Source organism: Melanerpes formicivorus, unplaced genomic scaffold, assembly GCF_026170545.1.
Source record: "Melanerpes formicivorus ecotype bairdi unplaced genomic scaffold, bMelFor1.0.p_v2 SCAF_72, whole genome shotgun sequence".
Lineage (NCBI taxonomy): Eukaryota > Metazoa > Chordata > Aves > Piciformes > Picidae > Melanerpes > Melanerpes formicivorus.
This window is the reverse complement of record NW_027142424.1, coordinates 1,355,711-1,380,121: the sequence shown is the minus strand read 5'-3', so window position 1 is coordinate 1,380,121 and position 24,411 is coordinate 1,355,711. Positions and strand designations below refer to the sequence as shown.

The 24,411-nt window shown below is 51.3% G+C and overlaps 1 protein-coding gene across 2 annotated transcripts in view; it reads right to left on the bottom strand.

Annotated features, from left to right (window-relative positions):
* SART3 (spliceosome associated factor 3, U4/U6 recycling protein) overlaps nucleotides 1-24,411 on the bottom strand; it is a 28,979-nt gene that overhangs the window by 3,869 nt on the left and 699 nt on the right. The window contains exons 2-17 of one of the 2 annotated variants that reach the window (XM_068163348.1): nucleotides 22,903-23,029; nucleotides 20,675-20,779; nucleotides 19,842-20,026; nucleotides 18,299-18,404; nucleotides 16,671-16,795; nucleotides 15,781-15,936; nucleotides 12,089-12,227; nucleotides 11,587-11,694; nucleotides 11,132-11,209; nucleotides 10,036-10,094; nucleotides 9,490-9,599; nucleotides 8,439-8,551; nucleotides 7,897-7,973; nucleotides 6,135-6,300; nucleotides 4,396-4,847; nucleotides 1,850-2,002 (exon numbers count right to left, since the gene is read on the bottom strand). In XM_068163348.1, the coding sequence (XP_068019449.1) occupies nucleotides 1,850-2,002; nucleotides 4,396-4,847; nucleotides 6,135-6,300; nucleotides 7,897-7,973; nucleotides 8,439-8,551; nucleotides 9,490-9,599; nucleotides 10,036-10,094; nucleotides 11,132-11,209; nucleotides 11,587-11,694; nucleotides 12,089-12,227; nucleotides 15,781-15,936; nucleotides 16,671-16,795; nucleotides 18,299-18,404; nucleotides 19,842-20,026; nucleotides 20,675-20,779; nucleotides 22,903-23,029 (2,259 nt within the window). The remainder of the gene's footprint in view (nucleotides 1-1,849; nucleotides 2,003-4,395; nucleotides 4,848-6,134; nucleotides 6,301-7,896; nucleotides 7,974-8,438; nucleotides 8,552-9,489; nucleotides 9,600-10,035; nucleotides 10,095-11,131; nucleotides 11,210-11,586; nucleotides 11,695-12,088; nucleotides 12,228-15,780; nucleotides 15,937-16,670; nucleotides 16,796-18,298; nucleotides 18,405-19,841; nucleotides 20,027-20,674; nucleotides 20,780-22,902; nucleotides 23,030-24,411) is intronic. The other variant, XM_068163349.1, reaches the window with a different exon arrangement.

Here is a 24,411-nt window from a genome sequence, read left to right as displayed (position 1 = left end):
TAAACCTCCCCTGGCACAGCTTGAGACTGTGTCCTCTTGTTCTGGTGCTGGCTGCCTGGGAGTAGAGACCATCTCCCACCTGGCTACAACCTCCCTGCAGGGAGTTGGAGAGAGCAAGAAGGTCTCCCCTGAGCCTCCTCTTCTCCAGGCTAAGCAACCCCAGCTCCCTCAGCCTCTCCTCACAGGGCTGTGCTCAAGGTGTCTCCCCAGCCTCATTGCCCTTCTCTGGACACCTTCCAGCAACTCAACCTCTTTCCTAAACTGAGGAGCCCAGAACTGGACACAGGACTCAAGGTGTGGCCTAACCAGTGCTGAGCACAGGGCAGAATGACCTCCCTGCTCCTGCTGGCCACACTGTTCCTGATGCAGGCCAGGATGTCATTGGCCTTCTTGGCCTCGGGTCCCTCTCTTCTCTCAGCCACTCTCACCCCAGCCTGTAGCACTGCATGGGGTTGTTGTGGCCAATGTGTAGAACCCTGCACTTGGATGTGTTCAATCTCCTGCCCTTGGACTCTGCCCATCTGTCCAGCCTGTCCAGGTCCCTCTGCAGAGCTCTCCTACCCTCTAACAGGTCAACACCTGCCCTGTCCTAGTTTGTGGAAGAAGTATTGTGAAGAAGAAAGGAAGCCAAGATCCCAGTGACTGTAATACTATACTATAATATATGCTAGACTATAATACTATAATACTGTGTCAGTGGCAAGTCTTCACTTCTCAATGTGTATCATACATCCATCCAGGCTGAATCTGGTGCTGGACAGTTTGGATTCATAGTGGAAGGGAAGATAAACCAATCTGTAGAGGGAGAACAGGAAGAGCTACAAACTCTCCTGGGATTCTTCACTAAGCTACAGCTCACAGCCAAGGAGCTAAGTCCCCAAAAGCAGCCTCACTGCGGCCACTGTGCTTTCAAGGGCAGTAAACCCCATCTTGAGCAGCTCCAAGAGCTCTACAGAGACTGGCATTGATGCCCTGAGAACAAGGACGAGCAATAAAAGCATTCTTTGTGGGACAGGGGTCCTTGTTGGCTCCACACAGCAACAGCTGCTAACCACACTGGGCACCAGCTGCTGGTGCATCATCAGTAATGGGGTCTTGTTCCCAGCCTCCCCTCCCCAGAATCTGCTAGGGCAGGATCCTAGCTGGGAGGCATCACCTCTCAGTTCTGCTGTTGTTACTCTTCTACATGACCTTCAACCCCTTCAGCTGTATTTTTGGACTGTCCAGTTCCACATGAAGTACATCAGGCTTGGCAGGGCTGGGACAACATTTGGACTCAATGATCTCCAAGGTCTTTTCCAACCTAAATGCTTCTGTGATTTTTATCTACCACCCCCAAGTACAACTGTTGGTGGTTTAAGGTAGAATCCCAGCTCAGGATGTGGACTGCAAGAGTTGAGCTACACACCAGCTCTGTGTGCAACAGGAGCTGCACTTGGAAATCCTGCCAAGGGCTAGAAAACACACACACACACACCCCCATCACCAGGATGGCACCTGTTGAGTGCCCCACAGCAGACACAGCTGAAGTGTCAGGTAGAATTCTGGCAGAGCAGCAGCTGGTTTAGAGTCTCTAATTGAACAAGGAGTCATTTATTCCAGGAGGGAAATAATGAGCCCTGTCAGGGAGAGGTGGCTCATTTCTCACTGGCAAATCTATTACTGCAGCAGGTGTTATGAACAATAGCCTCAAGGATCTGAAGAACAGGAAGGGGAGGGGGTGTGGGGGGGGAATTGGTTCTGCCAGATGAACTCTAGCTACTCAGTTACTTTAAAAATAACCAGCCTTTGCAAAACTCACTGAAGCAAAATCTTCCTGGGGCTCTCACAGTGCTGTCAGACTTCCTACCTTGGGTTTTCCAGCTCTGTTGGTGACCAGCCGGATGTCTTTGACCTTCCCATGAGCCTTGCACAGCTCCTCCAGCTCCTCCTTAGTGCAGGAAAAGGGCAAACCCGAGATAAAGAGCTTGTGTTTCTCCAGGGTGGTGCTATACCTGAAGACCTGAGGAAGTGAAAAGGCTTTTAGATACCAAACCAGCCAAAGACACCCAAGGATTTCAATCTATTCCACCTCCAAAAGCTTTGAGCGCTTCGTATTGGGAGGAATTCTTACAGTGAGAGTGGTGAGACACTGGAACAGCTTGGCCAGGGAGGTTCTGGATGTCCCCTCTCTGGAGGTGTTCAAGGAAAAGTTAGATGGGGCCTTGAGCAACCTGGGCTAGGGGAAGGTGTCCCTGCCCATGGCAGGGGGTTGAAATGAGGATGATAGGTGGGACTTGATGATCTCAAAGGTCTCTCCCAACCTGGTTAATTCTATTCCATTCCAACCCAAACCATTCTATGAGGGTTGGAGCTAGATGATCCTTGTGGTCCCTTCCAACCCTGACTGATACTATGATCTTTTGAGTGAGACAAAAATGCCTTCAAGCCACAGTAGTATCTTGAAAAACAGCTGCCTATAAACACAGGCTACAGCAAGGACCTGCAAATAGATGTCTCTCAACATCTACATCTCCTTCACAGTGAGAACAGCCATGGATCATACCATGGAATCAACAAGATTGGGAAAGACCTCAAGGATCATCAAGGCCACCTCATAGCTACTAAACCATGGCACCAAGTGCCACATCCAATCCCCTCTTGAACACCTCCAGGGATGGGGACTCCACCACCTCCCTGGGCAGCACATTCCAATGGCTAACAACTCTCTCTGGGAAGAACTTTCTCCTCACCTCCAGCCTAAACTTCCCCTGGCACAGCTCAAGACTGTGTCCTCTTGTTCTGGTGCTGGGAGAAGTGACCAACTCCCACCTGGCTACAACCTCCCTTCAGGGAGTTGGAGAGAGCAAGAAGGTCTCCCCTGAGCCTCCTCTTCTCCAGGCTAAGCAACCCCAGCTCCCTCAGCCTCTCCTCACAGGGCTGTGCTCAAGGCCTCTCCCCAGCCTTGTTGCCCTTCTCTGGACACCTTCAAGTGTCTCAATGTCCTTCTTAAACTGAGGGGCCCAGAACTGGACCCAGGACTCAAGGTGTGGCCTAACCAGTGCTGAGCACAGAGGCACAATGACTTCCCTGCTCCTGCTGGCCACACTATGCTTGATGCAGGCCATGTCTCTTTGCTCATCTGTGACTCTCTCAACATTAAGCTCTCCTGTGCAATAACTCCATAGTGCATAAGCCCACTGACTCTATGACTATCCATAGGACAGATCATTAGCAAGAGCCAGTGGGTGGGGTAATAAATGCCCACAGCTGTTATGACTCAGTTGAAAAAACAAAAGTACTTTCCAGGGATGCTCAAGTAGGAATCTGAGCACATCACACCATTAACAAGCTGCTCACATGAGGTATCTGCAAGTTCTGAGTAAACTAATGTCAGTTCTGATTCATGGTAATGTAACATAAGATGCAAAGACCTCCAGAACACAGTATCACAGAACCACAGGATGGCAGGGGTTGAGAGGGACTTCTGGAGATTGAGCCCAACCACCCTGCCAAGGCAGGGTCACCTAGAGAAGGTCACACAGGAACATATCCAGGTGGCTCTGGAATGTCTCTAGAGATGGAGACTCCATCACCTCTCTGGGCAGCCTGCTCTGTCACCCTTAAATTCAAGCAGCTTTATATGAAGATTCTTATGTTCCAGGCTGTGCCTATTAGCCTTTGTCCTGTCACTGGGCACCACTGAAAAAAGCCTGGTGCCATCCTCCTCACAGCCACCCTTGAAGTATTGATCACCATTGATGAGATCCCTCCCCAGACTTTCCTTTTCCACACTAAAAAGTCCCAATTCTCTCAGTCCTCATCAGAGCTGTTCCAGTCCCCTCAACATCATTGCAGCCCTTGACTGTCCCCTCTCCAGCAAGTCCCTGTCCTTCTTGAACTGGAGAGCCCAGAACTGGACACAGTACTCCAGATGTGGCCTCAACCAAGGCAGAGGGGAAGAGAACCTGCCTCAACCTGCCAACCACACTCTTCTTGATGCACCCCAGGATGCCATTTGCCTTCTGGGCCATGAGGGGCACATTGCCAGCTTACAGTCACCCTGTGGTCTACCCAGGACTTCACTGCTCTGGAAGCATCTCCCCTGGTGCAGCCTGAGACTGTGTCCTCAAGCTGTGCCAGGGGAGGTTTAGGCTGGAGGTTAGGAAGAAATTCTACACAGAGAGAGTGATTTGCCATTGGAATGCGCTGCCCAGGGAGGTGGTGGACTCACCATCATTGGAGGTATTTAGGAGGAGACTTGATGGGCTGCGTGGCTGCATGGTTTAGTTGATTAGGTGGTGTTGGATGCAGTGATCTTGAAGGTCTCTTCCAACCTGGTTTATTCTATTCTATTCACTATGCTCTGCTAGCTTTCCACTGCAGTCCCACCCAATAGAAAGAAGAGAAGTTTACCTTGAAGTCTGGATTCTTGTTCTTGTCAACACATGGAGAAACAAACATTGGCCTTCCCTCCACCACCTGGCGATCCAAGCCAAGAGCCTGGAGAGCAGACTTCTCCTCCTTGAATTCCACGTAGCAGTAGCCTCGGAAAGTGCCTTTGTTGCTGAACACTGGACGGACCTCTGTCACCTCCCCACAGCTCTCAAAGAGCTCTTTCAGCTTCACCTCAGGGTTTGCCATGGTGTAGGAAAGGTTGCTGACAAAGACAGTGACATTATCCTTACTGCTGTCATGCAGAACTTTGGGGAGGTCTTTCCGGCTGGTCGATGCCTTCTCCTTTTGGTTTGCTGGGGGCTCTGGCTTGGCAGCTCCACTTCTCCCAAACAGCCCAGTTTCCACCTCCATGTCTTCCTCCAGAGGTAGACCATCACCATCCCCTTTGTGTTTCTTGCTGGGCTGCTCTGCTAAGCAACAACATTAAAGCTTTACCAGAAATAATGACACCATAGGGATGAGGGGAAGGGAGCAACACTAGAAATGGGGAGATTCAGATTGGATGTTAGGAAGAAGTTCTTCCCCAGGAGGGTGGTGAGAGACTGGCACAGGTTGCCCAGGGAGGTGGTGGAAGCCTCATGCCTGGAGGTTTTTGCAGCCAGGCTGGATGTGAGCAACCTGCTGCAGTGTGAGGTGTCCCTGCCCATGGCAGGGGGGATGGAACTGGCTGAGCCTCGAGGCCCCTTGGGGTTGGAACTGGCTGAGCCTCGAGGTGCCTTCCAACCCTAACAATTCTAAGACTCTATTATTCTGCTCACCACTGAAATGAAACTGCCCTCCTGCCCACCACAGAGTTTGGAAGTGGCACAGGAAAACCACAAAGTGGAGAAGGGTCTTAAAGACACCAAATTAAAACCTCCCTCAGGTTTTAAGGAATGAGTTTGACCAAAAGAGCAAGGATATGAATGGGTAGATTCAGAGTGGATGTCAGGAAGAAGTTGTTCACTATGAGGGTGGTGAAAGACTGGCACAGGTTGCCCAGGGAGGTGGTGGAAGCCTCATCCCTGGAGGTTTTTGCAGCCAGGCTGGATGTGGCTGTGAGCAAGCTGATGTAGTGTGAGGTGTCCCTGCCCAGGGCAGGGGGGTTGGAACTGGCTGAGCCTCGAGGTCCCTTCCAACCCTAACAATTCTATGATTGAAATAGAAATAACAAGGCTATCCCCACCCCCATCCTTTTTCTGTCAGCTCCACCCTCTGATCCTTGGGGTTTATTTTCTCTTTATCTAATGGGATTTTAAAGAAATAAAAGTCAAAAAGCTCTCAGAACTCCCCTGGGGGGCAGCAGACTATTCAAACCCTGTCACACCAGTTTCCAAGGGGCTGCCTCAGCACTCAACAACTCAATTTAGCCAGATGCCTCAGCATCCTTTGCTGAGTCAGGAGAATCGCTTTCTTGAAGAAAAAATGGAAAGGGAAAAACAAGTAATCACAGTTTCTCTGAAATCAAACCATTTAAAACCTCCTTATGGAATGTTTTATCCTTCTCAAGCCATACCTCCATTCAGCAAAAGCCACCTAGAGCCTTGCCTCCGTTTCACTACCACAAAGACCTCCTGGGAGAGAGCGGTCCCGAAAAGACAGCAGCACTGAGGCCACCAGCGATGGCACTTCCCACCTCTGCCTCTACCAGAGTGCAGACAACCAGCAGCCATGTCATCAGAGGTTGAAGTTTTAAGTATTGAGGGGGTTTAATTCACCTTCTTCTTGCCCCCATTCCCCCTCCTCATCCTCGTCTGCTTTGCGCTTGTCGCCGGCCTTGGGTTTCTTAGCCTTTTTGGAAGCCTTTTTTTCTGCCCGAGCCTGCTTGCGCTGCTCAGCCTTCTCCTCCTCCTGCTTTGCCAGGGCAGCTTCTTTCTCTGCAGCCTACAAACATGCAAGAGGTTTTATACATATGTTTTTTTAGGGTTTTGGGGTTTTTTTCAGTGATTATACACGTTCTGGAGCAGTGACCGCTGAGGGTTTGCTCCTAAGATGTGGCCCAGCCAGTAGCTTGAGTCCTGTGACCAGTTCTATGTGAACAGAACAGAATGAACCAGGTTGGAAAAGACCTTTGAGATCATCCAGTCCAACCTATCACCCAACACCATCTAATCAACTAAACCATGGCACCAAGCTCCCCCATCCAGGCTCTTCCTAAACACCTCCAGGGATGGTGACTCCACCACCTCCCTGGGCAGCACATCCCAGTGGTCAATCTCTCTTTCTATGAAGAGCTTCTTCCTAACATCCAGCCTGAACCTGCCCTGCCACAGCTTGAGGCTGTGTCCTCTTGGTCTGAGCCCCTCAGTTTAGGAAAGATGTTGAGTTGCTGGAAGGTGTCCAGAGAAGGGCAACAAAGGTGGGGAGGGGTCTGGAGCACAGCCCTGTGAGGAGAGGCTGAGGGAGCTGGGGTTGCTTAGCCTGGAGAGGAGGAGGCTCAGGGCAGACCTTCTTGCTGTCTACAACTCCCTGAAGGGAGGTTGTAGCCAGGTGGGGGTTGGTCTCTTCTCCCAGGCAAGCAGCACCAGAACAAGAGGACACAATCTCAAGCTGTGCCAGGGAAGTTTAGGCTGGAGGTGAGGAAGAAATTCTTCCCAGAGATTGGCCATTGGAATGTGCTGCCCAGGGAGGTGGTGGAGTCACCATCACTGAAGGTGTTTTAAAAGACCCTGGATGAGGCACTTGGTGCCATGGTTGAGTTGATTAGATGGTGGTGGGTGATAGGTTGGACTAGATGATCTCAAAGGCCTTTTCCAACCTGGTTCACTCTGTATTCTAATTCTACATGAAACACAGCACTGCCAGGATCATCATTTATAGCACATCTCAAATTACAGCTCACATTATTCTTGTATCCATCCCAAAAGAGAAAGATTAAAACCAACATGAGGTAGGATGTTAGGAAGAAGTTCTTCACCATGAGGGTGGCGAGACACTGGAGCACCCCTCCTATGAGGACAGGCTAAGGGAGTTGAGGCTGTTCAGTCTGGAGAAGAGAAGGCTCTGAAGAGACCTTAAGGGGGCCTACAAGAAAGCTGGGGAGGGACTTTTTAGGCTGTCAGGGAGTGATAGGACTGGGGGGGATGGAACAAAACTAGAAATGGGTAGATTCAGATTGGATGTTAGGAAGAAGTTCTACCCCAGAAAGGTGGTGAGACACTGGCACAGGATCCCCAGGGAAATAATGGAAGCCTCACCCCTGGAGGTTTTTGCAGCCAGGCTGGATGTGGCTGTGAGCAACCTGCTGTAGTGTGAGGTGTCCCTGCCCATGGCAGGGGGGGTGGAACTGGCTGAGCCTTGAGGTCCCTTCCAACCCTAACAATTCTATGATTCTAAACTAAACCCCAACAGCTCTGTAGCTTCAAGACAATGCAAGCTTGTCTAAGAGGAGTAGTGTTAGAGATGTGACATCCAGGCAAGCATGATTTTGATACAGCTATTTCCCAGACACCACTTAGGTGGCTTCCAGGAAGTTCTGACCTTTGCTCTCTGTTCATTCACTCGAGCCAATCTGGTTTCTGTTTTCTGAACTGCTGCATCCCAGTCTTCCAATGTTCCTAAAGGATAAAAGAAAGGATAAAAACAATCTTGTCTTGGAAATACAATTCTGGAAAGAGTTAATTATTTGGACTTGATGATCTTAAAGGTCTTTTCCAACTGAAGTGATTCTATGAATTTATAAGTGCTATGAACTCACTGACTTTAATATTCACCATTACACCTGGAAGCCAACAAACAGCCCTCAAAGCACAACAAGGAAAGACAAACAAAAGCCCAGCAGAGCAACAAACCTCTCACTTGTAACAGACACTTCCAAAAGGCATGGGAAAACAAACACCCCAGCTGCTTTCAGCAGGCTCCCAGTCAAGCCAGAGAAGAAGCAAAAGGGGGGAAGAAAGAGCTGCTTGTGTGTGCCACAGCAGTGAAAACAAGAAGACAAAGCACTAGATCAGATTCACTGGGTATCACATTGTGCACCAAGCAGAGGGGGGGGTAAAAGGAGATGATGAGCTGTGAGTTACCTTCTATCCTCTCCAGGGTCAGCAGCACCTCGCAGACGTGCTCTGGGTAGTCGCTGGTGCACTGCACCGCTCGGTGCAAGGCCTTCCTGCAGTGCTGAGTGTCCCCATGAGCTCTGCAGGAGGGAAAGCACAGCCATGAGGAGCCAACCCTCCACACCAGGAGGAGAAGATGACAGGTCACTATGTTCTCTGTGCCAATGGTTTCCCTCCTTCCCCAGCAAACACAGCCCATAGTGGCTGGAATGCTTCTGAAATACAGGGCAGGGCTGCTGGAGAAACATTGCCACCACAGTGTAAACTCCTATGGAGTGTACTCATAGTGAGCAGCTGAGGCTTGTCTCAGGTAAGAAAACTAAAGAGATAATTAACCCTTTAGTTAATGGATAGAGAGCAGCCCTGTGGAGAAGGACTTGGGGGTGCTGGTTGAGAAGCTCAACGTGAGCTGGCAACCTGTGCACAGGGCCTAGAGCCAAGCCTGTCCTGCCCTGATCCCCAGCAGTGTGGGCAGGGAGGGGATTCTGCCCCTCTGCCATGCTCTGCTGAGACTCCCCCTGCAGTGCTGGGGCCAGCTCTGGAGTCCTCAGCACAGGAGAGACAGGGACCTGTCAGAGTAGGGCCAGAGGAAGCCACAAAGATGATCAGAGGGCTGAAACTCCTCTGCTGTGAGGCCAGGCTGAGAGAGTTGGGGTTTTTCCAGCCTGGAGAAGGCTCAGGGGAAACCTCAGAGCAGCCTTCCAGCATTTGAAGGGGGTGACAGAACTTTTTACACAGGGATAGGATGAAGGGTGATGGGTTCAAACTAGAAGAAGCTCAGCTAAGGTTAGACATGAGAAAAACTCTTCCCCAGGAGAGTGGTGAGGCACTGGAACAGGTTGCCAAGGAAACTGCAGAGGCTTCAAGCCAATTACTGAAAGCCAAGCTCGATGGGGCCTTGAACAACCTGGTCTGGTAGGAGGTGTCCCTGCCCATGGCAAGGGAGATTGGAACTAGTGAGCTTTAAGGTCACTTCCAACCCAACCCATTCTGTGATTCTAACCAGCCCAGCTCTTACCTTTCCAGGTTGTAATACTCCAGCCACATGTTTGCATACTTGGCATTCCCTTTGGTCATGATGTTGTCCCAGAGCTCTCTGGCCTTCTGCATGTTGTTACACAAGCGGGCCTGAAACACAGCACCTAAAGCACTCAGCAGGGTTCAGTGAGTAGTTCACTGCTCCCCTTGGCAACTAGTTAGTGTAGGAAGCACTAAGTTAAGCAGGATTTAAGGCAGTTTACAGCTTAGTGCCCAATTCCAAGCCACCAGCCTGCTAACCAAGCTACTCACACATCCCATGCTGCAGTCACAGCAGGGTAAACATGCCAACGACTGGCAGCTTTCTCTAAGACAAGGCAGCTTCTCTCCTGAGATGCCATACTTCAAGCCTGAAGCTACACTATGTGCTTGAGCAGTCCACACAGAGTAGAAAGAGGAAGATTTGCTCAAAGTTACCCAGACAAAACACCCAAGCATAAAAGAATTGCATTTTGGATGTTTGAACAGACTACTGAGTGATGTATTTCAATTCCTAGAGCAGAGAAAAACCAAACAGAAACATCACCTCAACTCTTGCCCAGTTCTGCATGATGGTGCAGGATGGATCTCCACTCTCACTGAACCCTGGGAATAAAAACAAGGAGTTTGTGGATGGCTCTTGGCAAGCCAAGTGTTTGCTCAACAAGCTCTAGCTTGTAGATGAAATGCTTATCAGCAGCTTGCTTTCTTCAAATGGTGGAGGCCCTTGAAGACAAGTTAAATACGGTGTGGAGAACTGGCCTTCTAGAAATTCATTGTGAGCAAAAGAAAACCATCTAGAGGAGGACCTGGACAGGCTGGAGAGGTGGGCACAGGCCAACCTCATGAGGTTCACCAAGACCAAGGGCAGGGTCCTGCAGCTGGGTGGAGGCAATCCCAGGCACAAATCCAGGCTGGGCAGTGACTGGCTGGAAAGCAGCCCTGAGGAGAGAGACTTGGGGGTGCTGGGGGACAGAAAGCTCAACAGGAGCTCTCAGTGTGCACTTGCAGCCCGCAAAGCCAATCAGATCCTGGGCTGCAGCAGGAGAAGTGTGGCCAGCAGGGCAAGGGAGGTGATTCTCCCCCTCTGCTCAGCTCTGGGGAGACCCCACCTGGAGTACTGCCTCCAGTTCTGGAGCCCCTATTACAAGAGGGATCTGGAGGGGCTGGAAGGTGTCCAGAGAAGGGCCAGGAGGATGAGCAGAGGGCTGGAGCACCTCTCCTGTGAGGACAGACTGAAGGAGTTGGGACTGTTCAGTCTGGAGAAGAGAAGGCTCCAAGGTGACCTCATTGTGGCCTTCCAGTATCTGAAGGGGGCCTACAGGAAGGCTGGGGAAGGACTGCTCAGGATCTCAGGGAGTGATAGGACTAGGGGGAATGGAATGAAGCTGGAGGTGGGGAGATTCAGGCTGGAGGTGAGGAGGAAGTTCTTCACCATGAGAGTGGTGAAGGCCTGGAATGGGTTGTCCAGGGAGGTGGTTGAGGCTCCATCCCTGGAGGTGTTTAAGCCCAGGCTGGATGAGGCTCTGGCCAGCCTGATCTAGTATGGGGTGTCCCTGCCCATGGCAGGGGGGTTGGAACTAGCTGATCCTTGTGGTCCCTTCCAACCCTGACTGATACTGTGATACTATGATTTAACTCACTCTCTTCAACTTCTTGTTTCAGGTACTCCACAGCACGTGCGAACGCAGAGCGCAGCTCCTCCAGTTCTTTACTTGAGTCTGGAGACCAAAAGAAAAAGGAAGAATTGCCTTCAAGTCATTTAACTTTCATCTCCTATCCACTAAAAACTCTTCCTGACACCCATGAGGATTTTTACTGGGGGGGGAGGGGGAGGCAAAAAGGTATTACTTCAAGTAAAACTCGCTGCACGCACAACGAAGAGCCACCAAGCATTTCAAACATCATTTCTGCCCCAGCATTATCTCTTTTGTAGGCTAAGAGCTGCTCTTAAAATCAACTCAGTGCATCTAGTTTATAGGCAGCAGCTGGCCAGGAAGTAATTTCTATGAACTTACTGTTAAATCTGAGGAGTATTATGGGTTTGAGAGGGACACAAAGCAGTTCAGCTGTTTACTCACGTGAGTATTGGCCGTACCTTGTGTAAAATCCACCCTTCTTCTCAGGTAGTCCAGATAAGCCTGCCAGATTTCCACATAGTCTGTTGCCTGAATAAAACCTGCATTCAGAGCTTTTTCAAACATTTCTGAAAGAAAATGGAGGGGGAGAGAGAGGGGAAATAAAACAGCCACTCAGATAAACCTATTTCCTTTTCAGGAGGGACGGAATGACTACCCACAGCGTCCAGCAGAAAGAAGCAGATGCACCTGGCCGTTGTAGGAAGACAGGCAAAACCCCAGCAAATCCTACAGCTGGCAAAGGGGTTTAGGAAGGAAATTTAAAGGCAGCTGAATTCAGTAATGGTCAAGCAAATTGTTTGTAGCTTGCTCAGAATTGGAAGCTGCTCAGCCAAAACGTGCTTCGCTCTGCCAGCACGACTCCCGCGTTTCATCAGCAGGATGGAAGTGACTCCAGCAGCACTTCAGGGTGCAAACAACAATCCTCTACTCCAGAGTTTTACTGAGCTGGTCTTTCCTTACCAGAAATAATGCTGTGATCAACTCTATGCCTCTCCATTGCCAAGAGGTATCTAATCCACAGGCCAACAGTCCAGGGGCAGTTCCTAACAGCACGGTCGTGAGCGGACAGGACCAACTCTTTCACCTTCAGCTGTCGGTCCTGAAACAATCACACAACAGAGCTGAAGTCCCTGGCAGCCAGAGAGCCCACACAGCACAAGTATCAGCTTCTAAAGAGAGACTTAAAAGTCATTACTTCTGGTTTAAATTTGAAAGGCTACAGACAAGATGGGTATTTGGACAACAGGAACACACTGGAACCCAGGAGATTCCATCTGAAGAGGAAGAGAAACTGTATTCTAGAATAAACCTTTATTTAGAATAGACCAAACCAGGTTGGAAGAGACCTTCAAGATCATCATGTCCAACCCATCAACCAATCCAACTCACCTAAACAACTAACCCATGGCACCAAGCACTCCATCAAGTCTCCTCCTGAAAACCTCCAATGACGGCGACTCCACCACCTCCTTGGGCCGCCCATTCCAATGGGCAATCACCCTCTCTGTATAGAACTTCTTCCTAACATCCAACCTGAACCTCCCCTGGCGCAGCCTGAGACTGTGTCCTCTTGTTCTGGTGCTGCTTGCCTGGGAGAAGAGACCAACCCCCACCTGGCTACAACCTCCCTCCAGGTAGTTGTAGACAGCAAGAAGGTCACCCCTGAGTCTCCTCTTCTCTAGGCTGAGCAACCCCAGCTCCCTCAGCCTCTCCTCACAGGGCTGTGCTCCAAACCCCTCCCCAGCTTTGTTGCCCTTCTCTGGACACCTTCCAGCATCTCAACCTCCTTCCTAAACTGAGGGGCCGCAGAACTGGACACAGGACTCAAGGTGTGGTCTAACCAGTGCAGTGTACAGGGGCAGAATGACCTCCCTGCTCCTGCTGGCCACACTGTTCCTGCTGCAGGCCAGGATGCCATTGGCCCTCTTGGCTGCCTGGGCACACTGCAGGCTCATGTTCAGCCTACCATCAACCAGCACCCCCAGGTCCCTCTCTGCCTGGCTGCTCTCAGCCACTCTGTCCCCAGCCTGTAGCACTGCCTGGGGTTGTTGTGGCCAATGTGCAGAACCTGGCACTTGGATGTGTTCAGTCTCATGCCGTTGGACTCTGCCCATCTGTCCAGCCTGTCCAGGTCGCTCTGCAGAGCTCTCCTACCCTCTAACAGATCAACTCCTGCCCCCAGCTTGGTGTCATCTGCAAATTTACTGATGCTGGACTCAATGCCCTCATCCAGATCATCAATAAAGATGTTAAAGAGCATCTGCTTTGGTGTGAGAGCAGGCTGCCCAGAGAGGTTGTGGAGTCTCCTTCTCTGGAGAGCTTCCAAACCCAGCTGGACATTGTGATCCTGGGCAAGCTGCTGTAGGTGACACTGCTTCAGCAGGAGGGTGGACTGGAGGTGTTCAGGAGGAGACTTGATAAGGTGCTTGGTGCCATGGTTTAGTTGATTAAGTGGTGTTGGATGATAGGTTGGACACAACGATCCTGAAGGTCTCTTCCAACCTGGTTTATTCTATTCTATTCTATCTCCAGAGGTCACTTCCAACCCCCCTCATGCTGGCATTCTGTGATTTTAAAGTCTTATACTCCTAAAACCCCACAGCAAGCACTTTAAAACCAGGAAAGATCTGCTCAGGGGCAACACCACCAAGAACTCCATGCTGCAGTCAGCCTGCAGTACCCAAATGTCTGCCTCTAACCAAGCCAATTTTCTGTCCATCAGACAGACAGGCTTGAGGTGAGGAGAAAGTTCTTCCCAGGAAGAGTAATTGGCCATTGGAATGTGCTGCCCAGGGAGGTGGTGGAGTCACAGTCCCTGGAGGTGCTCAAAAAAGGACTGGATGTGGCACTTGGAGCCATGGTTTAGCTGTCAGGAGGTGTTAGGTATTGGGTAACAGGTTGGACTTGATGATCTCTGAGGCCTTTTCCAACCTGGTTGACTCTGTGATAAATCATAAAGGCACAGAGTAAATTCCCAGCTGTTCTTAGTATGTCAAGAGGAAAGGAAACAAAGAACAGGATGCACATATGGGCTGCTAAGGCAGGTGCTCTTCCACCTGCAACCTGCTGTCTGAAGCTGGTAAGAGAAAGAAAACAGAGCAGCCCAGCCTAGACAAGGCTCCTGCAGAGAGTTACACTGATCTCAAGATTAAGAGACCTTCTGTCCACATGAAAGCCCTGCCTCTCAGGTCCAATATGCTGCTCAAACTGCACTAACCAGCCCACAGGTTGAACATCTGGGTTCACTTTAGCTAGCTGGGAAAGCAGCTCTTAGTTCCCTCTGCTCAGCAGAGCACTGGCAGCCCTCAAACAAGCACCTTCATTAATTCATCTGTGCCTCCTGAAGGACAGGCAGGCTCTCCACTGATTCAGCACTGAACTGCTTTTCTTCTGCCTTTTGTAGGCTAAAGAGGGTTTCCCCCCCAAAAAACAATGCCTGTGGATGAGATGGTACCAGAGACAATGGCAGGGCTGACACTACAGCTGGTTACACCTCTTTGCCAGGTAGCACAAGCTTTGATGCCCACCCCTAACTTCATAGTTAGAGGAAAAAGTGAGGAAATGCTCACCTCAAACACACCACTGAAACAAGAAAGAAGCCAAAAGAATCACAGAATAGGTTGGGTGGGAAGGGACCTCAAAGACCATCTAGTTCCAACCACCCCTGCCATGGGCAGGGACACCTTCCACTAGCCCAGGTTGCTGAAGACCTCATCCAGCCTAGCCTTGAACACCTCCAGGGAGGGGGCATCCACAATCTCCCTGGACAAACTTGTTCCAGTGTCTCCCCACCCTCAATGGAAAGCATTTCTTCCTCATCTCCACTCTCAGTCTCCCCTCTTCCAGCTCAAAGCCATTGCCCTTCATCCCAAAAGATGAGGTGAAAAGCAGTTACTGAGGAATTTAAGGGACCGGATGCAGGCAGAGTGTCCTGGTCATTCATTTATGAGGTGGCCAAGAAGGCCAATGGCATCCTGGCCTGCAGCAGGAACAGTGTGGCCAGGAGGAGCAGGGAGGTCATTCTGCCCCTGGACTCAGCACTGGTTAGGCCACACCTTGAGTCCTGTGTCCAGTTCTGGGCCCCTCAGTTTAAGAAGGGCATTGAGACACTTGAAGGTGTCCAGAAAAGGGCAATGAGGCTGGAGAGGGGTTTGGAGCACAGCCCTGTGAGGAAAGCCTGAGGGAGCTGGGGTTGCTTAGCCTGGAGAAGAAGAGGCTCAGGGGAGACCTTCTTGCTTTCTACAACTACCTGAAGGGAGGCTGTAGACAGGTGGGGGTTGGTCTCTTCTGACAGGCAAGGAGCACCAGAACAAGAGGACACAGTCTCAAGCTGTGCCAGGGGAGGTTTAGGCTGGAGGTGAGGAGAAAATTCTTCCCAGAGAGAGTTGTTGGCCATTGGAATGTGCTGCCCAGGGAGGTGGTGCAGTCCCCATCCCTGGAGGTGCTCAAGAGGGGATTGGATGAGGCACTTGGAGCCCTGGTTTAGTAGTCATGAAGTGCTGAGTGACAGGTTGGACTGGATGATCTCTGAGGCCTTTTCCAGCCTTATTGATTCTATGACTCTATGTAAGATTAGAAGAACAAAAATCAACATCACCACCACCCTCCAGGCAAATAGAGCCACACAGATCTGGGGTCTTTTTGTCCCTTACCAAGTACTGATTGTAGCGTGCCCAAAGGTCTGGCACCAGGCAGTTCTCCGCCAAAGCCCTCTCGTAGATCAGCTGAATCCGAGCTGGATCCCCTGCTTTCATTTCAAAATCAATGTAAGCTTGATATTCTGCTAGCTTTGGTGTTTCAGCACCCAGCTGCAAAACAGACAGGGACAGAAGAAAGTTCAGCTCCTCTGAAGAAAGCAACAATCCAACAGTTAACTGTTACTCAGAGTAGGGCTCATGCACAATTCCACACCAGAGCCTGGCTGCTATCTATCAACAGCTTTGGATTTCCAGGCATCTCTGCCCACCACACACTCTGAAGGCATTCAGATCCCTGCTTTGGGTTTCCTTTTAGCCCCAGAATCCTGGAGGAAGCACCTTGTGTACCTCAAGGTGGCCTAACACAATGAACAGAATCAATAGTCAGGTAGTGATAGGACTAGGGGGAATGGAATGAAGCTGGAGGTGGGAAGATTCAGGCTGGAGGAGAGGAGGAAGTTCTTCCCCAGGAGAGTGGGGAAGCCCTGGAATGGGTTGTCCAGGGAGGTGGTTGAGGCCCTGTCCCTGGAGGTGTTTAAGCCCAGGCTGGATGAGGCTCTGGCCAGCCTGATCTAGTGTGGGGTGTCCCTGCTCATGGCAGGGGGGTTGGAACTGGATGATCCTTGTGGTCCCTTCCAACCCTGACTGATACTATGATACTATGAATAATTCCCAGTACACCCAGTTGTGAGGCTTCTGGCACACTGCTCACAGATGGCAGGGTGACCTGGCAATACTCAGCTTTATCTCTGAGTTAGAAAACAGCCAAATGGGGGGAAAAAGAGAGGAAAAAATCCCCCCCAAAGCAATTCACTGTTAAAGCAAGGTGTAAGTAACAGCATTACCAGTGCCTCTTCATATGGTTTGTACTTCTCCAGTTGCTGCAAAGCTTTCTTGTAGTTCTTTACTGTTGCTTCTGGTATTGGTTCTTCTGACCACTCCTCATATTCAGCATAGGAAGCCTCCATATCTGTTAGAATAGAATAGACCAGGTTGGAAGAGACCTACAAGGTCATCATGTCCAGCCCATCAACCAATCCAACCCACCTAAACAACTAACCCATGGCACCAAGCACCCCATCAAGTCTCCTCCTGAACACCTCCAGGGATGGGGACTCCACCACCTCCCTGGGCAGCACATCCCAATGGCCAATCTCTCTCTCTGTGTAGAACTTCTTCCTAACATCCAGCCTGAACCTCCCCTGGCACAGCTTGAGACTGTGTCCTCTTGTTCTGGTACTGGTTGCCTGGCAGAAGAGACCAACCTCTGCCTGGCTACAACCTCCCTTCAGGGAGTTGGAGAGAGCAAGAAGGTCTCCCCTGAGCCTCCTCTTCTCCAGGCTAAGCAACCCCAGCTCCCTCAGCCTCTCCTCACAGGGCTGTGCTCCAAACCCCTCCCCAGCTTTGTTGCCCTTCTCTGGACACCTTCCAGCAACTCAACATCTTTCCTAAACTGAGGAGCCCAGAACTGGACACAGGACTCAAGGTGTGGCCTAAGCAGTGCTGAGCACAGGGCAGAATGACCTCCCTGCTCCTGCTGGCCACACTGTTCCTGATGCAGGCCAGGATGCCATTGGCCCTCCTGGCTGCCTGGGCAGCCTGCCTGCAGGCTCATGTTCAGCCTACCATTGACCAGCACCCCCAGGTCCCTCTCTGCCTGGCTGCTCTCAGCCACTCTGCCCCCAGCCTGCAGCACTGCCTGGGGTTGCTCTGGCCAATGTGCAGAACCTGGCGCTTGGATGTGTTCCATCTCCTGCCCTTGGACTCTGCCCATCTGTCCAGCCTGGCAAGGACCAGAAGGCATGAAGCCCCCACCAGTAACACACTCACTGGGCTGAAGAAATAGCCTTCAACCTGTATTTCACTCTCACATTTGTATTTCACTCTTAGACAGCTGTGTTTCTGTTCACACCTTTGTGCATGAACAGCCACACACTCCAAGGGTTTACACACTTCATCTTACATAGTGCACACTCAGGGCAAGCTGTAGTCAAGCTACTCATTTTGACTTAGAAAAGCCAAAAGGGGTTAAGGTTTGCCCCAGGCTTCAAAGAAAAGAAGCCAGGTATCTTCCAATGAGCACACAAAGTAGTCAAAGAACTGTGCTCCAGTTCCCCCTGTTAAGTAAAGCAGCAAGAAAAGGGAGTCAAGGAGTTTAAAGCACGAAACAGATATGGCAGGAGCTGATCAATCCAGCTGTCAGGGTGCACCCCCTGTCAGTAAAGGTTCTTAGGTAGTCAATTCCTAGTCCCCAGTGCTATTCTGTGCCCACCACTTCTACTTTAAATAGCCTCCCACCATCTACTGAAGAAACATTAAACCAAGCCTCAGTGAGCAAGGCTATTTCTGAACAAAAGGGATCCTTGCATCATTCACAGGGCAAAGGTCACTGATCAGAGCATCCCCCAAGTCCTACAGCTGCAGTTTGGGTGCCTGTGCCGCAGCCTGTCCACGCCACCCCTCCAGCTCTCACCTAGCAGTGGGATCCCCAGCTGGCGCCTGAACAACGTGTGGATCTTCTCGAGCTGGCTGCAGAGCATCTGCTGCTGCTCAGGAGATGGAATGCTGCCAGGGGCTGGCTGCAAACAAAAAGGACTGACATTTAATCAGTTCCCCCAGGCCTGAGCTGATGAACATGATGAGGCACTGGCCATAGATGTGGAGGATCTGGGCTCCAAGGCACTGCCCGATCCCCGAAGGACAGATGCAGCCAACTTGTGTGCCAGGCCACAAGTCTGAAAGCTAAAACCTGGAAACTGCTACTCAGAAGCTGGTGAAGGTGGAAAGCATTTCCTCACTGAGAGCTGACACATGCATGGGGAAAGAGTAACCTGAAACAGAAGTGGGCAGCATGTGATCAGACCACTCACAAAACAAGGCGGCTGCCAAATGGCTTCTCAATGAATCCCTGGTGTGTGCAGAGGTGATTTAAAGCTTCCAGCTTGCTTTCTGCTTGTGGATGAAAGAGGGGGGATCTCCTGTTACTCCTTTTGTCAGAGCACTTCACAGGATGGGGTTGGAAGGGACCTTTGAAGATATATCTGGTTCCATCTCCCACACTGGTGGCAGGGAGATCTTAACTTGCACATCCTGGGGAGTGAACCACAGCAAGTGAATGGAAATATCCACGTGCTGCCCATCCTGTAAAGGGGTCTTGGGCAGATGTCAAATGTGTGCTCCAGGGACATCATCATCAAAAGTCACAGAGAGGGAGAAATAATGAATGAGGTAAAAGCTGAAGAGCAGTCTTCAGTACCTTAAGGGGGCCCACAAGAAAGCTGGGAAGGGACTTTCTACAGGGGTTTGTCATGACGGAATGAGAGGGAATGGATGGAAGCTTGAGGAAGGCAGGTTCAGAGTGGAGGTTAGAAGACATTCTTTACAGTGAGGGTGGTGAGACACTGGAACAGGTTGCCCAGGGAAGTTGTGGATGCCCCTCCCAGGCAGGATGAGGCCTTGAGCATCCTGGGCTAGTGGAAGGTGGTCACCTACTCCAACCTCCCTGCCACGGGAGGGGACACCTCTCAACTAGACTTGGCTGCTCAAGGCCTCATCCACCTGGCCTTCAACAACCTTGGGAGAAGGCATCCACAACATCCCTGGGCAGCCTGTTCCAGTGTCTCACCACCCTCATACTGAAGAGCCTCTTCCTGAGACCCAGCCTAAACCTCCTCTCCCTCAGCTCCCAGCCATTCCCTCTTGTCCTACCACTGGACACCCTTATGAAAACTCAGTGTTGTCAGTTCAAGCTGAAGGAGCAGAGTGGAACTTTGCTTCTGGGTATGAGGGTTTTTTGACCTTATTTACACACAAATCCACAGCAGGACATCAATACAGAGTGTTTACCTCAGAGCAAAGGATCAGCTCCTACAGCCCAGAAGAGACAACTGGGTGACCCCAAAGCACCACCTGGGTGACCCCACAGCCTCTCTTCTCAGAGGAGAGCAACAAAGGGGCTGCAGAGCAAGGAGCTGTGCTGTGGTTTGTGATGAGAGCCCAGGGAAGGAGAGACTTACCTGTGCTGTCTCCAGTATGGCATTCTCAAACTCCCTGTAAGCCTCCCAGAGAGCTGTGCCCTTGGTGACGTGCAGCCCCACCGCCGTGAGGGCTCTCTCGAACACGGAGCGCACCTTCTCGATCCCTCCTTCCTGCCCAATGCCACCAATGGAATACTGGGCATATTCCAGCCAAATCTCAGGACCTACACCAAAGGCAGGAGGAACAAATAACCTAAGCACCTCATAAATACCAAACCCCCACAACTCTCTGCTTCCCCAAGCCCCTCGTTTGCTGCGGAAGTCAAATCTCTGCCTCGCGAAGAGCTTGGATTCTCTGCAGGTAAATAGACCAAAGCTCCTTCACCATCCAGTGTCACACAGAAAAGTTGCAGTGCTTCCACAGGCAGCAGTTATGGGCTGCTCTGGAGGGGCTGGCACACAGTGAAAGCAGCAGTAAAAGCAGCACCAACCAACACAGGAGTAGGCAGAAGCCTTTTAGGAGCATTCGCTGCCCTGAAAGAAACAGCTGAAGAGCCTCCCTTAAAGGGCCACAGCACTCTGAAGACCCCCCAGGAAGTAACAGAGAAAGCACTCTTTAGGTGACCTGCTGCTCAGAGAAGCTCAAAATGTGAGTTGAAACCTCTTCACAACATTCATTTTGAAGATTTCAAACCCTGCAGTGGCACTTGAGGCACTGCTCTGGAAGGGCCTTAACCCCAATGCCTCAGAAGAGCTGAGGCTCACTTCACATTTTGCACTGTGAAAAGGAAGAACTCCTAGGTGGGGGGAGGAAAAAAAGCCATCAGCTGAACAAAACCCAACTGCTCCTGGGGCTGATGTTGGCAACTTACAGATGTAGTCCTTCACAGCCCTCTCAAAGAGCTCATACACTTTCTCTCGCTCGGCGCTCTCAGAGGCCATTTTTATCTCATCCTTCAGCCAGTCCAGCCAGATTTCTGCAAGGGAGAGATGCAGAGTACATCCTCAATGGTCACACCAATGAAAAACCACCCCAAGTGAAACCCACTGCAACTTTTAATGAGACCTTTTTAAGCTACAGGCTTCAAAAGAGGAAAAGGCCAAGGGGTGGGGGGGAAGGAGAGAGCAGTTTTGGCCTCCACGGTGGTTCCCTGTCAATAAAAAGGTTTGCTGGAAGCCTTTTCAAGTTGATAGCAAACAAGGCAATGGGTCAGTGGCTCCATGGCCCAGTGGAGGCCAGGGACAAGCAGAGTCCCTCAGGGATCAGTCCTGGGACCAGGCTTGTTCAACATCTTTGTGGGTGCCAGGGACAGTGGCATTGAGTGCACCCTCAGCAGGTTTGCTGATGACACCAAGCTGTGTGGTGCAGCAGACACGCTGGAGGGAAGGGATCCATCCAGAGGGACCTGGACAGGCTGGAGAGGTGGGCACAAGCCAACCTCAGGAGGCTCAATAAGAGCAAGTGCAGGGTCCTGCATCTGGGTTGAGGCAACCCCAGGCACAAATCCAGGCTGGGCAGGGACTGGCTGGAAAGTAGCCCTGAGCAGAGAGACTTGGGGGTGCTGGGGGAGGAGAAGCTCACCAGGAGCTCTCAGTGTGCACTTGCAGCCCACAAAGCCAATCAGATCCTGGGCTGCAGCAGGAGAAGTGTGGCCAGCAGGGCAAGGGAGGTGATTCTCCCCCTCTGCTCAGCTCTGGGGAGACCCCACCTGGAGTACTGCCTCCAGTTCTGGAGCCCCTATGGCAAGAGGGATGTGGAGGTGCTGGAAGGTGTCCAGAGAAGGGCCAGGAGGATGAGCAGAGGGCTGGAGCTGCTCTCCTGTGAGGACAGACTGAAGGAGTTGGGGCTGTTCAGTCTGGAGAAGAGAAGGCTCTGAGGTGACCTCATTGTGGCCTTCCAGTATCTGAAGGGGGCTACAGGAAGGCTGGGGAGGGACTGCTCAGGATCTCAGGGAGTGACAGGACTAGGGGGAATGGAATGAAGCTGGAGGTGGGGAGCTTCAGGCTGGAGGTGAGGAGGAAGTTCTTCCCCATGAGAGTGGTGAAGGCCTGGAATGGGTTGTCCAGGGAGGTGGTTGAGGCCCTGTCCCTGGAGGTGTTTAAGCCCAGGCTGGATGAGGCTCTGGCCAGGCTGATCTAGTGTGGGGTGTCCCTGCCCATGGCAGGGGGGTTGGAGCTAGCTGATCCGTGTGGTCCCTTCCAACCCTGACTGATACTAGGAAGTCCATTGCCTTTCAAGGCAGGAGGAGTTGCAAGCAGCAGTTTGTCAGTACCTTGGGCAGAGGACCAGTATGCACCCAGTAACCAAACAGGCATCCAGAAGCATCCCCTTTTCCTCACACTTTTACAAGACACAGCAGCAAATGGCTCTAGAGCCTGCAAGTTTCCAGGGGCACAGAAGGAAACTTCCCCCTGGCCAAGGCTAACAGCAGACTGGCAGAGCAGTATTTACACTGCCTCTGTGTGATGGATTAAAAACCCCAAACCAAACCACTCACTTCAAGGGCTACCAATAACTTCCCACCAAGGTGGTTGTACTTTTTTGGTTGCTTGACTGTGAAGTTTAACTCTGGGCAGGTATCTCTCTGGGCTGCTCTGAGTCACATTCAGCAGGCAGCTGGAGCAGTTTCAGCGCTGCTGTGCCACAGCTGAGTGTCACCAGCCCTAGAGCCAAGGCAGCACAAGCAAACATCAGCTGTCCCTAGGCTACAGCAAGTCACATCCTGCCAGCACCTCTCCAGCTAAGAGGCAGACCAGGGACTAGAGGAGGTGGGCACACACAAACACCCTTCCCAGTCCCACATTCCTGCAGCAGCCCCTGGCAGAGGACAGGGCAGGACATAACAGTCAGAACTGACAACAACTCAGGTTCCTGCCACAGGCTCACTACCCTGTGCCTGCCAGAGGCCAAGCTCAGTGCTGGCCACTAACACCAGCAGCATCCCGAGTTGAAATGCACCAAATTTGACCTCTGAGGTTCCTCTGGACTGGAACAACACTGCTGAAGCCTGGCACAAACATGTCACTTCCCCACTGAAGCAAGAGCATTTTGTAAGGATGGTGCTTGAGCTATGATCAGCTGCAAGAGGAGGAGAAGTACCTTCAGTAAGGGGGAAGAGCTCACTCATCTTCTGCCGAGCTCTCCGGAGCTTGATCAGCTCTCCCTCCTGGCGCAGCAGCTTGATCAGATCCAGGTGACAGTTATAGTCAAAAGCATTGATGGAAAGCTTAAAGACAAGCAACAACAAGAGTAACAGAACCTTTAAAAGCACTGTTAAGTGATGGACATGAAGAAATAGGCTGGAGGTGAGGAGAAAGTTCTTCCCAGAGAGAGTTGTTAGCCATTGGGATGTGCTGCCCAGGGAGGTGGTGGAGTCCCCGTCCCTGGAGGTGTTCAAGAGGGGACTGGATGTGGCACTTGGTGCCATGGTCTACTAGGCATGAGGTGTTGGGTGACAGGTTGGACTTGATGATCTTTGAGGTCTTTTCCAACCTTGTTGATTCTAAATGAAAACAGAGGCTCCTCATCTCTTCTGGGGCATACAAACCTCACCATGTGTTAATGGAGCCAAGACAAAAGCTATAGCGTGGCCAGCAGGAGCAGGGAGGTCATTCTGCCCCTGGACTCAGCACTGGTTAGGCCACACCTTGAGTCCTGTGTCCAGTTCTGGGCCCCTCAGTTTAAGAAGGACATTGAGACACTTGAAGGTGTCCAGAAAAGGACAATGAGGCTGGGGAGAGGTCTGGAGCACAGCCCTGTGAGGAGAGGCTGAGGGAGCTGGGGTTGCTTAGCCTGGAGAAGAGGAGGCTCAGGGGAGACCTCATTGCCCTCTACAACTACCTGAAGGGAGGTTGTAGCCAGGGGGGGGTTGGTCTCTTCTCCCAGGCAAGCAGCACCAGAACAAGAGGACACAGTCTCAAGCTGTGCCAGGGGAGGTTTAGGCTGGAGGTTAGGAAGAAGTTCTTCACAGAAAGAGTAATTTGTCATTGGAATGTGCTGCCCAGGGAGGTGGTGGAGTCCCCATCCCTGGAGGTATTCAAAAAGGGACTGGACATGGCACTTGAAGCCATGGGTTGGTTAATCATGAGGTGCTAGGTTGGACTTGATGATCTCTGAGGTCTTTTCCACCCTTATCAACTCTATACCTTTGAGCACAGAGTTGCACCAAGCTTCACTACTGCTTGCAAGAGGCTTTCAGGCCACGAGCAGACATTTAAAAGACACACTTTCAAGTTTAAAAGAGCTGGAAAGTTAACATTCAGAGTTTAGCTTGGGGCTCTAGTGAGCAGTGCAGAGGCCAGCACTGGCAGCACAGCAGGTAGCCAGCTACAGAGCAGACCTAGGGGTAACAAACTGCAGAAATTCGCTTTTCAACGGGGCCAAATGCACCTTGAATTTCTTCAAAGGCTCTAAGGGTTGGACAAGAAGATCTCCAGATGTCCCTTCCCACCCCTACTAGTCTGTGGGTTTGTAAAAGCGCCCACTAGGGCTCTTCTCCCTTAACTTCCCTCTCAGAAAACAACTCCACCACGTTTAGTTTCCCCTGCAGAGTCTAAACGCTCCAAAGGTCTCAGCAGAGCCCAGCACTAACCCACAGCAGCAGCCCTG